We start from the raw sequence: 13,680 nt of genomic DNA, 5'->3' as shown, positions 1-13,680 counted from the left end.
AAGGTAGGACCTGCACTACGGTAGCCCCTGCCAGCTGGCTCCGCCCACTAAGAACTGTATAAATATGCATGACCTCCATTGCCCTGCCATTTCGCCAGCTGCAGCAGGAGGCCACGCATCTGACTGTAATAAAGCCACAGTTGTACCCAATCTGCGTCTTTGTGCAATTGATTGCGCATCAACCACCCTGGGTGCCCTTCACCTAATTTGCTCTCAAGTGGAAAAGACAGAAAGTAAATCAACCCCATGTAGTCTCCAGTCAATATAATATTAATTCAACTCATATACCAGCAGAGTATCAGGTATCCCCCTAGCCAACACCTTTATTTGCAGAAGCATTGGGTAATTATGTTTATCTTTAAGAGCCAAGGGTTGCCCCTGTACCTGAGAAGCAATATTTTTGTCTTTGCAATATTCCTGGGCAAAAGCTTCACCAAAAACTTTTCAATTCTAGAGGACTTGTTCTGTATGGCAGGGGAGAAGTTGGGGATGTAAATTCTCATCTTACCTGGATGGTTGTCTGACGAGTGGAAGCTGCCCATTGTACAACCTACCTGTGTTTCATTCCATCACTTTCAAGACAGGAAAATCAGAAGGGTTTTGGTAGGGATGTGCAAATCCTACCCGAATTTCCTGCCTGCTGCATTGTCCAGCTAATGCTTAATGCTCAGGCAGTAAAGACAAAATTCTACCCCTTCTAATTGATTTTGCAGAGTGTCTGAAGCTCAATAAATCCTTTGGGAGGTTGGGTGGGGTGGAGGGGGAAGCTACTGTAATTCATAGACATGTTTTTCATGTGGACTTTACAACATAGAAACAGGCCATTCGGCCCAACTGGTTTGTCTAGGTGTAAATATGCCACATGAACCTCCTCTCACCTCTCTCCATCTCACCCTATCAACACATCCCTCATAATCTGTTCCCCTCTCATGTACTAATCTAGCTTCACTTTAAGCGCATCCATTATCTGTTAGTCTCAACGACTACTTATGGTCGCAAATCCCATATTCTAACCACGCACTCGGTAAAGATGTTTCTCCTGAATTCTTTATCAGATTTATTAATTCATAGGATTGAATCCCTACAGTACTGAAGGAGGCCATTCTGCCATCGAGTCTGCATCAACCCTCCAAAAGAGCACCCTACCAAGGCCCAATTCCCTGCCCCATTCCCATAACCCTGTAATCCCACCTAACCTAACCTTTGGACACTAAGGGGCAATTTTATCATGGCCAATCCACCTAACCTGCATTTCTTTGGACTGTGGGAGGAAACCAGAGCACCCGGAGGAAACGCACACAGACAAGGGGGAATGTGCAAACTCTCCACAGACAGTCACACATGATTGGAATTGAACCTGTGCCCTTAGCGCTGAGAGGCAGAAGTGTTAACCACTGTGCCGCCCCTGTGACTGTCTTATGTTTATGATTCTGGGTTTTGGGCTTTTCCATTTTTGAAAAAAATTTAGTGTACCCAATTTTTTTCCCAATTGGCGTGGCCAATTTACCTACCCTTCACATCTTTTTGAGTTGTGTGGGTGAGACCCACGCAGACACGGTGAGAATGCGCAAACTCTACATGGACAATGACCTGGGGCTGGGATCGAACTCGAGTCCTCGGTGCCGTGCGGCAGCAGTGCTAACCACTGCGCCACGAGCTACCCTTTTCCATCTTCTTTATTGTCCATCTGAAAAGACAGACAGGGCTGCATTCCCTCAATGTAGATGCCTAGATTTTGTTGTCAGGTCACTGGACTGGGGCTTGAACCCATGACCTTCTGGCTGCGATATACCTGCTGACCTCAAGGGAGAAGGAATTGGATGGCATATGGGGAAAAAGGCTGGTGATAAATGGATTGCTTGCCTACTTACTAGATAAGAATTAAAGCACGGTGTTCGGGACCTCACAATTGGGGAAGTAAAACAAAAAGATACAAACGAAAAAAACAAAGAACCATAGAAAGCTGATGCATAGGAGGAAGCTTTCAGCCAGAGTGTCTGTGCTGGCTGGAAACCTCATTCAGCCTAACCCTACTTACTAGGAGTAAATTTATAGGTTACAGCACTTCAAAGTGCATATCCAGGTATTTATGCCCCTGTCACTCTTTCAGGCAATGGTTCCAGGTCCCCATCACCCTGCGGGTGAAAATAAATTGCTCTTCAATGTCTCTTTTTTAAAAAAAAATAATTTTTATTAAAGGTTTTCATAAAATATCAATAACAAAATGAGAAAGAAAAAAGAACCCAACAGGGTTAAGTACAAAACACAATCTAAAAAAGCAACCCCCCAAACCCCTCCCCCCCATACCTAAATAATAAATTAACATTAACACCCCGACTTAAGACAACAGGTGTATACACCCCCTCAGACCCTTCCAGTGTAAATAACATAAACAAAAATAAAGTAAACCCCCCCCCACCCCCCGAGCTGCTGCTGCCATTGACCAATGTCTATCGTTCTGCGAGAAAGTCTAAGAACGGTTGCCACCGCCTAAAGAACCCTTGTACCGACCCTCTCAAGGCGAATTTCACCCTTTCCAATTTAATGAACCCTGCCATATCGCTGATCCAGGATTCCACGCTTGGGGGCCTGGTATCTTTCCACTGAAGGAGAATCCTTCGCCGGGCTACCAGGGACGCAAAGGCCAGAATTCCGGCCTCTTTCGCCTCCTGCACTCCCGGCTCCTCTGCCACCCCAAATATTGCAAGCCCCCAGCCCGGTTTGACCCTGGATCCTACCACCCTCAACACCGTCCTCGCTACGCCCTTCCAAAATTCCTCCAGTGCTGGGCATGCCCAGAACATATGGGTGTGATTTGCTGGGCTCCCTGAGCACCTAACACACCTGTCCTCACCCCCAAAAAACCGGCTCATCCTTGTCCCGGTCATGTGTGCCCTGTGCAGCACCTTAAACTGTATGAGGCTGAGCCTCGCACATGAAGAGGAAGAGTTCACCCTCCCTAGGGCATCTGCCCACATCCCCTCTTCGATCTCCTCTCCCAACTCCTCATCCCACTTACCTTTCAACTCCACCACCGAGGCCTCCTCCTCCTCCTGCATCACCTGGTAAGTTTCTGAGATCATCCCCACTCCAACCCACCCCCCCGAGAGCAGTCTGTCCTGTACTGTGTGTGGCAGTAGCCGTGGGAATTCCACCACCTGCCGTCTGGCAAACGCCCTTACCTGTAAGTACCTGAAGGTGTTCCCGGGGGGAGCCCGTACTTCTCCTCCAGCTCACCCAAGCTCGCGAACTTCCCGTCCACAAACAGGTCCCCCAATTTTCGTATGCCTGCCCTGTGCCACCCCGAAAACCCTCCACCTGTTCTTCCTGGGGCGAACCGGTGGTTCCCCCGTAATGGGGTCCACGCCGAGGCCCTAACTTCCCCCCTATGCCGCCTCCACTGCCCCCAAACTTTGAGGGCCGCCACCACCACCGGGCTCGTGGTATACCTCCTTGGAGGGAGCGACAGCGGCGCCGTTGCCAGCGCCCCCAGACTCGTACCCACACAGGACGCCGTCTCCAGTGTAAGGTTTTCGGGCAATTCGGCCTTTTTGGACTGCCCAAGGATAAAACCCAGAGACTGTAAACTGACTTTTCAGCCAAGAGAACGTAACCAGATTTCCCAGCAGGCTTGATCCGCTGAGCTGAGTAGGGGCATAGGTATTTACAACCCCCCCCTAGGAGCTACAAGGAAGAAGGAGCCAGACAACGAGATAAGATTAAAACACAGACAAAGGGGCACGGGAATACACAGGGGGCCTGCCTGCAAGCAGGACAATGGGATGGTCATAGCCCCATGCAGATGTAAATGACTTGGCCTCCACCAGAGTAGAATCCAATTAACACCCCATCAACATAGCAAGGTGAGAATAGCAGCCATCTCCGGAGCAGCTGGAAGACTTTGAAAATCTTCACAAGAGAGCTTAACCTTGTTATCCCAAAAAGCAGACTGTCTGGGCTCAGTATATTGCGCTGGAAAAGCCCCTTGAAGATAAACGGTAGAAAAAACCAAGTTGGAGGCGGACCTGGGGGAGGTACTCCAATCTTGACAGAAGCCACCGGCAGGAACTCACTGGGTGGAGGGGGCGGAGTCGGCGCCAAATTCAAATCGCGGCAGGTCTGCCTGGCTGGAAGGAGCGGACCTGCGAGGAAAACCCGGAAGCGAACAGCTCTGACCGGCTCAAAGGGGGCGGGACCAGCGGGAACTTTAAACTTGGACCGATACAACGCAAAGGGGGAGGAAAACCCGGAAGTCGACAGCTCTGACCGGCTCAAAGGGGGCGGGACCAGCGGGAACTTTAAACCTTACCAATTCAATGCAAAAGGGGCTGGCCGAACACAGGAAAAAGCCAGGTAAAAACGGATATAAAAGGGGCTGTGTTTCGATTGAGGGGCTCTTGGCTTGACCTCTCCACCTTTGACTGTAAGTACCCTGCAGCAGCTTGCGAAACTCCCTTGACCTTGATAGTGGTTGAGGCTTTGGGGAAGGGGACTTGATTTGTGTTCTGTGTCATTGCTAAAACTGTGTAACAATAAGATTTTTTGTTGTGTCCGTTATAGTACTTTCTGAATAGACTTAGTTTGTGTTAGAGTTTAAGATTTTATTATAATTTCTTCTGTTTGATGATTTTGACCTGGGTTTTGTAATAAACCTTGATTTGCTGATAATTGGAGTCGTTTAAATTCTTCAATCTCTCACCAGCGATCTCTGACCAAGTCATTGTTAAAATATTCCTCACCTTAATTCCGGGTTCAAGAATCTAGGGTCATCTTGAGCGATTCACTCAGGACAGGCTGCTGGTTAGGTAATAAACAGCAGTGTCCTATTCTCTCTCTTGGGAAAGCTACTCCAGCGAAGTAGGAACCGGGTGGGTGTTGCACCACCGGCAAGAGAGAGAATCACCTGGGCATTGGTAGGGGTCTGGATATCTGTGTGATATAAGCCTCAGGCTTCCGGTTAGGGATAAACGGCAGGCTTGATTCAGTGCTCTCTTCCGTGGAGGTGTCCCAGTGCGGCATCCCCTGGCCTCTGAAGTTTCAGTGCCAGCTGGAGAGAGACACGCACAGATACTCAAACCCCAGATATCGGCCCAGTAGTGGAGTAGCAGAGATGGCACCCTCTACACCAGCCTCTTCCATGCAGCCCCCTCCCCCTCCATCACCCACTTGCGCACCATTGTCGCATTGGCGGCCCAGTAGTACCCACAGAGGTTGGGCAGCGCCAGCCCCCCCCTATCTCTACTCCACTCCAGGAACACCCTTCTCACCCTCGGAGTCCCTCGCGCCCACACAAACCCCATTATACTCCTGTTAACCCGCCTGAAAAAAGCCTTCAGGATAAACACGGGGAGGCACTGGAACAGGAACAAAAACCTTGGGAGCACCGTCATTTTGATTGACTGCACCCTACCCGCCAGGGACAGCGGCAACGCGTCCCACCTCTTGAACTCCTCCTCCATTTGCTCCACCAGCCTTGTAAAGTTAAGCCTATGCAGGGCCCCCCAGCTCCTGGCCACCTGGACCCCCAAATATCTGAAACTCCTCTCCGCCCTTTTTAGTGGGAGCTCGCCAATCCCCCTCTCCTGGTCCCCTAGCTGAACTACAAACAGCTCGCTCTTCCCCATATTGAGCTTGTACCCTGAAAAGTCCCCGAATTCCCTAAGCATCCTCATTACCTCTGGCATTCCTCCCACCGGGTCCGCCACATACAGCAGCAGGTCGTCCGCATAAAGCGACACCCTATGCTCCTCCCCACCCCGCACCAACCCCCTCCAGTTCCTCGACTCTCACAGTGCCATAGCCAGGACTTCAATCGCCAGTGCGAAGAGCAGGGGGGACAGGGGACACCCCTGTCTTGTCCCTCGGTGCAACCGAAAGTACTCGGACCTCCTCCTATTTGTGGCCATCGGGACCTCATACAACAGCCTAACCCACCTGACAAACCCCTCCCCAAACCCGAACCTCTTCAGCACCTCCCACAGGTACCCCCACTCTACCCTATCGAAGGCTTTCTCAGCGTCCATCGCCACCACTATCTCCGCCTCCCCCTCCCTCGCCGGCATCATGATAACATTGAAAAGCCTCCGCACATTCGCGTTCAACTGTCTCCCCTTCACAAACCCCGTCTGGTCTTCATGGATGATCTGCGGCACACAATCCTCAATCCTCGTGGCTAAGACCTTCGCCAGCACCTTGGCATCTACATTTAGCAAGGAAATCGGTCTGTAAGACCCACATTGCAGGGGATCCTTGTCCCGCTTCAGGATCAAGGAGATTAGTGCCCGGGACATCGTCGGGGGTAAAGCCCCCCCCTCCCTTGCCTCATTAAAGGTCCTAACTAACAGCGGGCCCAACAGGTCCATATATTTTTTATAGAACTCGACCGGGAAACCATCCGGCCCCGGTGCCTTCCCCGCCTGCATGCTTCCTATCCCTTTGATCAGCTCCTCCAGCCCAATCGGGGCCCCCAGTCCCGCCACCAGTCCCTCTTCCACCTTTGGAAACCTCAATTGGTCCAGGAAACGACTCATCCCTCCCTCCTCCCGTGGGGGCTCGGATCGGTACAATTCCTCATAGAAGTCCCTGAAGACCCCATTGATGCCAACCCCACTACCGCACCACGCTCCCTCCCCTGTCCTTAACTCCCCCGATCTCCCTAGCTGCGTCCCGCTTCCGAAGCTGATGTGCCAGCATCCGGCTTGCCTTTTCCCCATACTCGTAGACCGCCCCCTGGGCCTTCCTCCACTGCACCTCCGCCTTCCTGGTGGTCACCAGGTCGAATTCGGCCTGGAGGCTGCGCCTCTTCCTCAACAATCCTTCCTCAGGTTCTTCCGCATACCTCCTGTCTACCTTCAGCATCTCCCCCACCAGCCTCTCCCTCTCCCCCCGCTCTCTCCGCTCCTTGTGGGCCCTGATGGAGATCAGCTCTCCCCTCACCACCGCCTTCAGTGCCTCCCATACCATCCCCACTCGGACCTCCCCGTTGACGTTGGTCTCCAAGTACCTCTCTATACTTCCTCGGACCCGCTCGCTCACCTCCTCGTCCGCCAACAGCCCCACCTCCAAGTGCCACAGCGGGCGCTGGTCCCTCTCCTCCCCCATCTCCAAGTCCACCCAATGCGGGGCGTGGTCCGAAATGGCTACTGCCGAATACTCGGTATCCTCTACTCTCGCTATCAGCGCCCTACTCAAAATGAAAAAGTCGATTCGAGAATAAGCCTTATGGACATGTGAGAAGAATGAAAATTCCCTAGCCCCCGGCCTTGCAAATCTCCAAGGGTCCACCCCTCCCATTTGGTCCATAAATCCCCTCAACACTCTAGCCGCCGCCGGCTTCCTACCCGTCCTAGACCTGGAGCGATCCAGTGCAGGATCCAACACCATGTTAAAGTCTCCCCCCATTGTCAGGTCCCCCACTTCCAAGTCTGGGATCCGACCCAACATACGCCGCATAAAATCCACATCGTCCCAGTTCGGAGCATACACATTGACCAGTACCACCCTCTCTCACTCACCACTTACCATTATGTACCTACCGCCATTATCTGCCACAATGCTCGACACCTCGAACAACACCTTCTTTCCCACCAAGATCGCCACCCCTCGATTTTTGGCATCTAGCCCCGAGTAAAACACCTGACCTACCCACCCTTTCCTCAGTCTTACCTGGTCTGCCACCTTCAGGTGTGTCTCCTGGAGCATAACCACATCCGCCTTGAGCCCCTTCATGTGCGCGAACACGCGGGCCCGCTTAACCGGCCCATTCAGTCCCCTTACATTCCAGGTTATCAGCCGGATTAGGGGACTACCCGCCCCCCCTCCCCCGCCGACTAGCCATGACCCCTCCTCGGCCAGCCACGCGCCCGCACCCCACACCCGGCCCGTTCCCCACAGCGGCATACCCCCGTCTCGACCCACCCCACTCGCTCCAGCTCCTCCTTGATCTTAGCAGCAGCAACTCGATTCACCCCCCCCCCCCCCCCCCCCAGGCTAGGACCCACCCTAGCTGGTTTACTCCCCCCATTGCACTTCCGCAAGTCAGCTGACTCCTGCTGACCCCGGCCACTCCCGCCTCCCCTTCGACTCCTCCCATTGTGTGGCACACCCTCCTCTCCCGCTCCCCCCCAAAAATCCCGCGCTCTCCACCTACCAGGCCCCGCCACTAACCAAAACAGTGCCCAACCCGCCCCATCCACCCTCCCCAACCCGAAAGAGAAAAACACAGAGAAAAAGAAACCCAAAACAATGCGAAGGCCCCCCCCCCCGAACCAAAAATAGGCACAACATATCCACCGCTGTCCCCAATCGCCCATCCCGACCCTCAGTCTGTGTCCAGCTTCTCGGCCTGAACAAAGGCCCACGCCTCCTCCGGACACTCAAAATAATGGTGCCGGTCCTTGTAGGTAACCCACAATCGCGACGGCTGCAACATGCCAAACTTCACCCCCTTCCTGTGCAGCACCGCATTCGCTCGTTTGTACCCGGCCCTACTCTTCGCCACCTCCGCACTCCAGTCCTGATATATCCGAACCTCCGCGTTCTCCCACCTGCTGCTCCTCTCCTTCTTGGCCCACCTGAGCACACACTCCCGATCGACGAACCGATGGAACCGCACCAGCACCGCCCGCGGAGGCTCGTTCGCCTTGGGCCTCCTCGCCAACACTCTATGGGCCCCTTCCAGCTCCAGGGGCCCCTGGAAGGACCACGCTCCCATCAGCGAGTTTAACATGGTGACCACATAGGCCCCCACGTCCGGCCCCTCCAGACCCTCCGGGAGGCCCAGAATCCGCAGATTCGTCCGCCTCGACCGATTCTCCATCTCCTCGAACCGCTCCTGCCATTTCTTGTGGAGCGCCTCGTGCGCCTCCACCTTTACCACCAGTACTAAGATCTCGTCCTCATTGTCAGAGATCTTTTGTTGAGCCTCTCGGATCGCCACCCCCTGGGCCGTCTGTGTCTCCAGCAGCTTATCAATAGAAGCCTTCATCGTCTCTAGCAGGTCCTTTTTAATCTCTCTGAGGCAGCGCTGGATACCCTCCTGTTGCTCCTCCGCCCACTGCCTCCACGCTGCCTGGTCTCCGCCCGCCGCCATTTTGTCCCTCTTCCCTCCCTTCTTCTGGTCCACCACCACCTTTTTTGTCACCCCGCTCCTAGTTAAAGCCATATACTGATGGGGAACTATTATTAACTCCTTCCCACACCGGGAAACGTCGAAAAAGTGCCCTTGGGGGCCCTGAAAAGAGCCCAAAAGTCTCGAGAGGGAATCCTTTTGGCAGTGTTCGCTTCACCAATCTGCCCCAAAATGTCTGTGGAAACTCCTGAAAAAGGTCTAAGTGTCCGTTCCAGACGGGAGCTGCCGAATGCGTGACCTACTCCTCCATGGCCGCCACCGGAAGCCTCGTCCCCGCTTCTTCAGTGGCCTTGGTGAGATCTTTTCACAGTTGTTCCCTCTGCTGTTAGAATTCACTTTTGATAAAGGTCCTCAGGTCAGTTTGCAGCTTTAAGCTTGCCCTTCCCCCACTTGCATGCTGGAAGGGGCCCTGTTTATCCTGTTGCAGCCAAATCTTTTACTGTTTCTGCCGGGTCTGGTAGCCAAAAGACATAACATTCCTGGGGGACACTGTCAGGGGAGTGTTGCAGTCTTCTTGCCACACCGGGAAATGTCAAACAAATGCCATGGGGGCCCTGTAAAAGAGCCCAAAAGTCCGTTCCAAGCGGGAGCTATCGAATATGCGACCTAGCTCTGCATAGCCGCACCCGGAAGTCCCTCAATGTCTCTTTAACCATTTCATTTTAACACTCTGCTCACTGATTATTGTCCTTTCTGCTCAAGGAAATAGAGTGGATAAGAAAGATCCATTTTGTCCCCTCATATGCTTCAATTAAATCTCCCCACAATTGCCTCGGCTCCTCCTATACTGTGGGGAGGCAGTGGTGCAGGGGTATTATTGCTGGACTAGCAATCCAGGATAATGTTCTGGGGACCTAGGTTCGAATCCCGCCAAGGCAGATGGTGGAATTCGAATTCAATAAAAAATCTGGAATTAAAAGTCTAATGATGACCATGAAACCATTATCGATTGTCATAAAAACCCATCTGGTTCACTAATGCCCTTTAGGGAAGGAAATCTGCTGTCCTTACCCGATCTACATGTGACTCCAGACCCACAGCAATGTGGTTGACTCTTAAATGCCCTCAGGGATGGGCAATAAATGTTGGCCCAGCCAGCGATGCCCTCATCCAACAAAAATAAATAAAGGATCCAATTCAACCAAACCTGGCAAAATCCTTGTAAATCCCATCTGTACATTTCTCATGTGATCACAGACCACATGTAACAAAACCTACCTCAGTAGAAGTTTTCTGTGGCTCTTCCTCCCCTATTTCAGGAATCACTATTCGAAGTTCTATAAGAGGAGAAATTAATTGTTAGCAAATCTTCCATCATGGCTGGAAACACGACGTATCATCTTCAGGGGGCACCAGAGATAACGGCGTGGGAGCAGGAAGAGAAGCAAATGATCCTCTGTTTACGATTAGATAAATAAGAATGCAACAAGGTGGGAGCACTCCTACCCAGCTGGACTATAATAGATGATGGTGCGGTCACCCATGTCAATGGTTACAGATAGGTTGAGAAGGGTGAGGAGGGAAAGTTATCTTTGTCACAGTTACAAAAGATGCAATTTGTGACTTTGATAAGAGCTGTTTCAATAGCGTGGCAGGAGCAAAACCCTAATTGAAGGGATTGAAACATGGAATTTGGAAATGAATTTTGGAGGTGACAGAACATTAAAGGAAATTGTAGAGGAAAGGGAGGATGTTTATGGGGCGGTAGCTGCAGGTCAAGGGTTAGTTTTTTGGAGAGGGATCATGATACAAAATTGAAAGGAGAGAGAGGCAACACCTAAAGGGAGAGAATCGTATACAATATTGGCTGATGTTAGTAGCGGGGTGGGGGGGGGGGGGGGGGGAGAGACCATTGGATGATCAGCAGTTTATTGGGAATAGAACCGAGGGAACAAGAGGCGCGTCTCAAAGACGAGTTCAGGTAGGGCATGAGGCAAGATGGGAGGTTCAGGGCTAGGGCAAGGGAGAATAGTAAAGGAAGTTTGGCCAGGTGGACGAGGGGAAGGGAAGGATCCAACAAAGATGGCTGATCAGATGGTCTCCATCTTAGTGACAAAGATCTCCAAGAACTCCTTGCACTTATTGTTGGAGGTGAGGGTAGAGGGGACAGAGGAAAGGGGTTTGAGAAGATGGCTTGCCCCTGTGTAGTGAGTGTGACATTATGTGAAATGTTCAGAATATAAAGGGTTAATGTCATATCATATTAACCACGAGATGGATCTGGATGCAGAACTATATAAAACACTGACTCACAGGCTTCTGGGAGAGAGCTGGAGAAGGCTGGAGAGGAGCAGTGAGACATGGTAGGGTAGTTATAGACAGAGTGTAGAGATTAGTATTAGTAGAGTGTAGATTACTAGATTATTGTTTACTATAGGAGTAAGTAGTCGATCTTTAACAAGTAGTGTAAATAAAAGTTAGCTTTGTTAATGAGCTTAGCTTCTGTGGTCTTTGTGAATACTACAACATCCACCCTGATAGCAGAATCACAAAGAACACCACAGTGAGCGGTTTAGCAGAGTAGAGCAGGACCTGATGGTGCTTTACGTGGTCCAGCCAAATGTGGCAATAGATGGCTAAACCAATTGTCCAGCATATCTTTTAATGTCTGTGCTTAAGAGAGCAGAGATGAGGGTTGTACCGGGGAAACTGTCAGAATAATAAGAGAGCGTAATAGTTCAATTGGGACTAGGACATCAAAGGTAGAGACGAGGGTGTGATAAAGTAAATCAGTAGCTGCTGAGATGCTGCAGCAAATAGAGGGTCAAAAGGCTAGACAGTTGGGATGTGGAAAGTGAATTTTCCAGGGATGTGTACAGAAGGAGGTAGAGTTGGTGCATGGAAGGGGGTTGTGGGTGGTAAGCGGTTAGAAATGACCTCCTCTATATTTGATATGTTGGGACTGGTAAGACCACAAGAGCTGACAAGGTCAATAGGTGATTATGAAATTGGGTTGGGAGTTTACATGGAGGGAGAGATTTAGCAAGGATGATAAATTCTGGGCGCGATCTAATGGCCGCATTGCGGCAGCTCTGAATCCGAGCGGGCTGGTTAGATTACAGGAGAGTCTGAAACGGGAAGTGCACCAGGCACCGATCAGTTTCAGATCTAACCGGGCCGCTGTGGCGAAAAACCAATAATCACTAATTAAGACCAATCTCGATCCCATTAACGGGAAGGATCTCTATCAATCGGCCTCCCATGATCTAACCAGAACCCCAGTGAGCGGTCACCTGGATGTTCGTAAAGCACCATTAGTATCCTGCTCTATTCTGCTAAACTGCAACTCTGTGATTGATATTCGCAATGGCTGCTGTCAGGATCGGAGGAGGTGAATAGCCAAATTCGAGATCAGGTAATCAGCCCGAGGGCACCGTAGCCTGGGGGTGGGCGGCACGCAGGGCGCTGTTTAGGGAGTTGGTGACTATAGGTGGGGGTCGCCGCTGGAGGCTGGGGGGAGCGTGAGGAGCTCAGCAGCCGTGGGACCGACATGCCATATACCCATACCAGGGGCAACTTCAGCCTCTGCCTGCAAGTCCCACCGAACATCCCCAGGACAGAGCAGGGTCATGGTAATATGGTACAGGTCACTTCAATTCCCACTGACCTTGCCGGCCTCTGGCTGCACAGATGAAGGCTTTCGCTAATAGGGAATTGGCAATGTTGGTAATGTGAGCACTTCACAGCTCCCAAGTGGATTCCCGTGGGTAGATGTGCCATGTCGCAGGCAGGTATACCTGCCTGGCATCCCAATCAGACTGTGAGGCCTGGACACTTTGCCTGAATACTGGAGTCTGCACAACTGCAGGGGCAGCGGCCAACAACCATACTGCCTAGAGCTGGGCCGCAACACTGGGGATACCCCTACCACCAGAGGCTGGGTGTCTGTATTGGGGGGTACCCGGCCCAGGGGCCCCTGCTCTGGCTGGGGGTGCGTCTGCAGGGCAGGATCCCCAGCACAAGCGAGTCGTTGGATGGCCTCCTGAGAGATGGCAGGGTATGTAAGGGTGAGGATGCTTGGTGCATTAGAGGATAACAGGGTGAAAGCTCTAACTGATTGTCAGTCTCGCACCCTCTCTAATTCCTTAAAGATATCACATTATGGACGATATTGTGGCCCCCGCAGCAACTGCCCTCGGGGTGGCTTTGGCTGTAGCAGTCCTGGCGGCCAGATGCCGGAGAAGGCAGCGGCAGTAGTGGTGACAGAGCCTTGAGGCGACAGCCCATATGCAGGGGTCCGCCCCACACCCTGAGGACCTGGTTTCCCACCAGGCCAGGGAGGGACCCAGAGGAGAGGCCAGCGACGTCCCAAAGTGCACAGGCGACGCTGGTCGTTTGAAGAGATGTCAGAGCATGTGCCGCAGGAGGCTCTACATCAACAAGGGGATGGTGCAGCACATGTGCCATGCCTTTGCGGACTTGGCACACATAGAGGAGGAGGACACTCGCTCCTGGTGGCCAAGAAAGTCACCACAGCACTGAACATCTATGTCTCAGGTTCATTCCAGGGGTCAAGCGGGGACTTGCCTGGCATATCCCAACGAACGGCC

General features: G+C 52.1%; 1 protein-coding gene across 1 annotated transcript in view; it reads right to left on the bottom strand.

The window, feature by feature from the left end:
• Positions 1 to 13,680, bottom strand: part of LOC140428885 (glutamate-rich protein 6-like) — a 163,741-nt gene that overhangs the window by 138,682 nt on the left and 11,379 nt on the right. Inside the window, exon 4 of the mRNA XM_072515532.1 lies at positions 10,349 to 10,407. Within this exon, the coding sequence (XP_072371633.1) occupies positions 10,349 to 10,407 (59 nt within the window). The remainder of the gene's footprint in view (positions 1 to 10,348; positions 10,408 to 13,680) is intronic.

The sequence above is a fragment of the Scyliorhinus torazame genome, chromosome 8 (assembly GCF_047496885.1).
Source record: "Scyliorhinus torazame isolate Kashiwa2021f chromosome 8, sScyTor2.1, whole genome shotgun sequence".
Classification (NCBI taxonomy): Eukaryota; Metazoa; Chordata; class Chondrichthyes; order Carcharhiniformes; family Scyliorhinidae; genus Scyliorhinus; species Scyliorhinus torazame.
The sequence above is the reverse complement of the archived record's forward strand: the minus strand, read 5'-3'. Positions and strand labels throughout refer to the sequence as shown.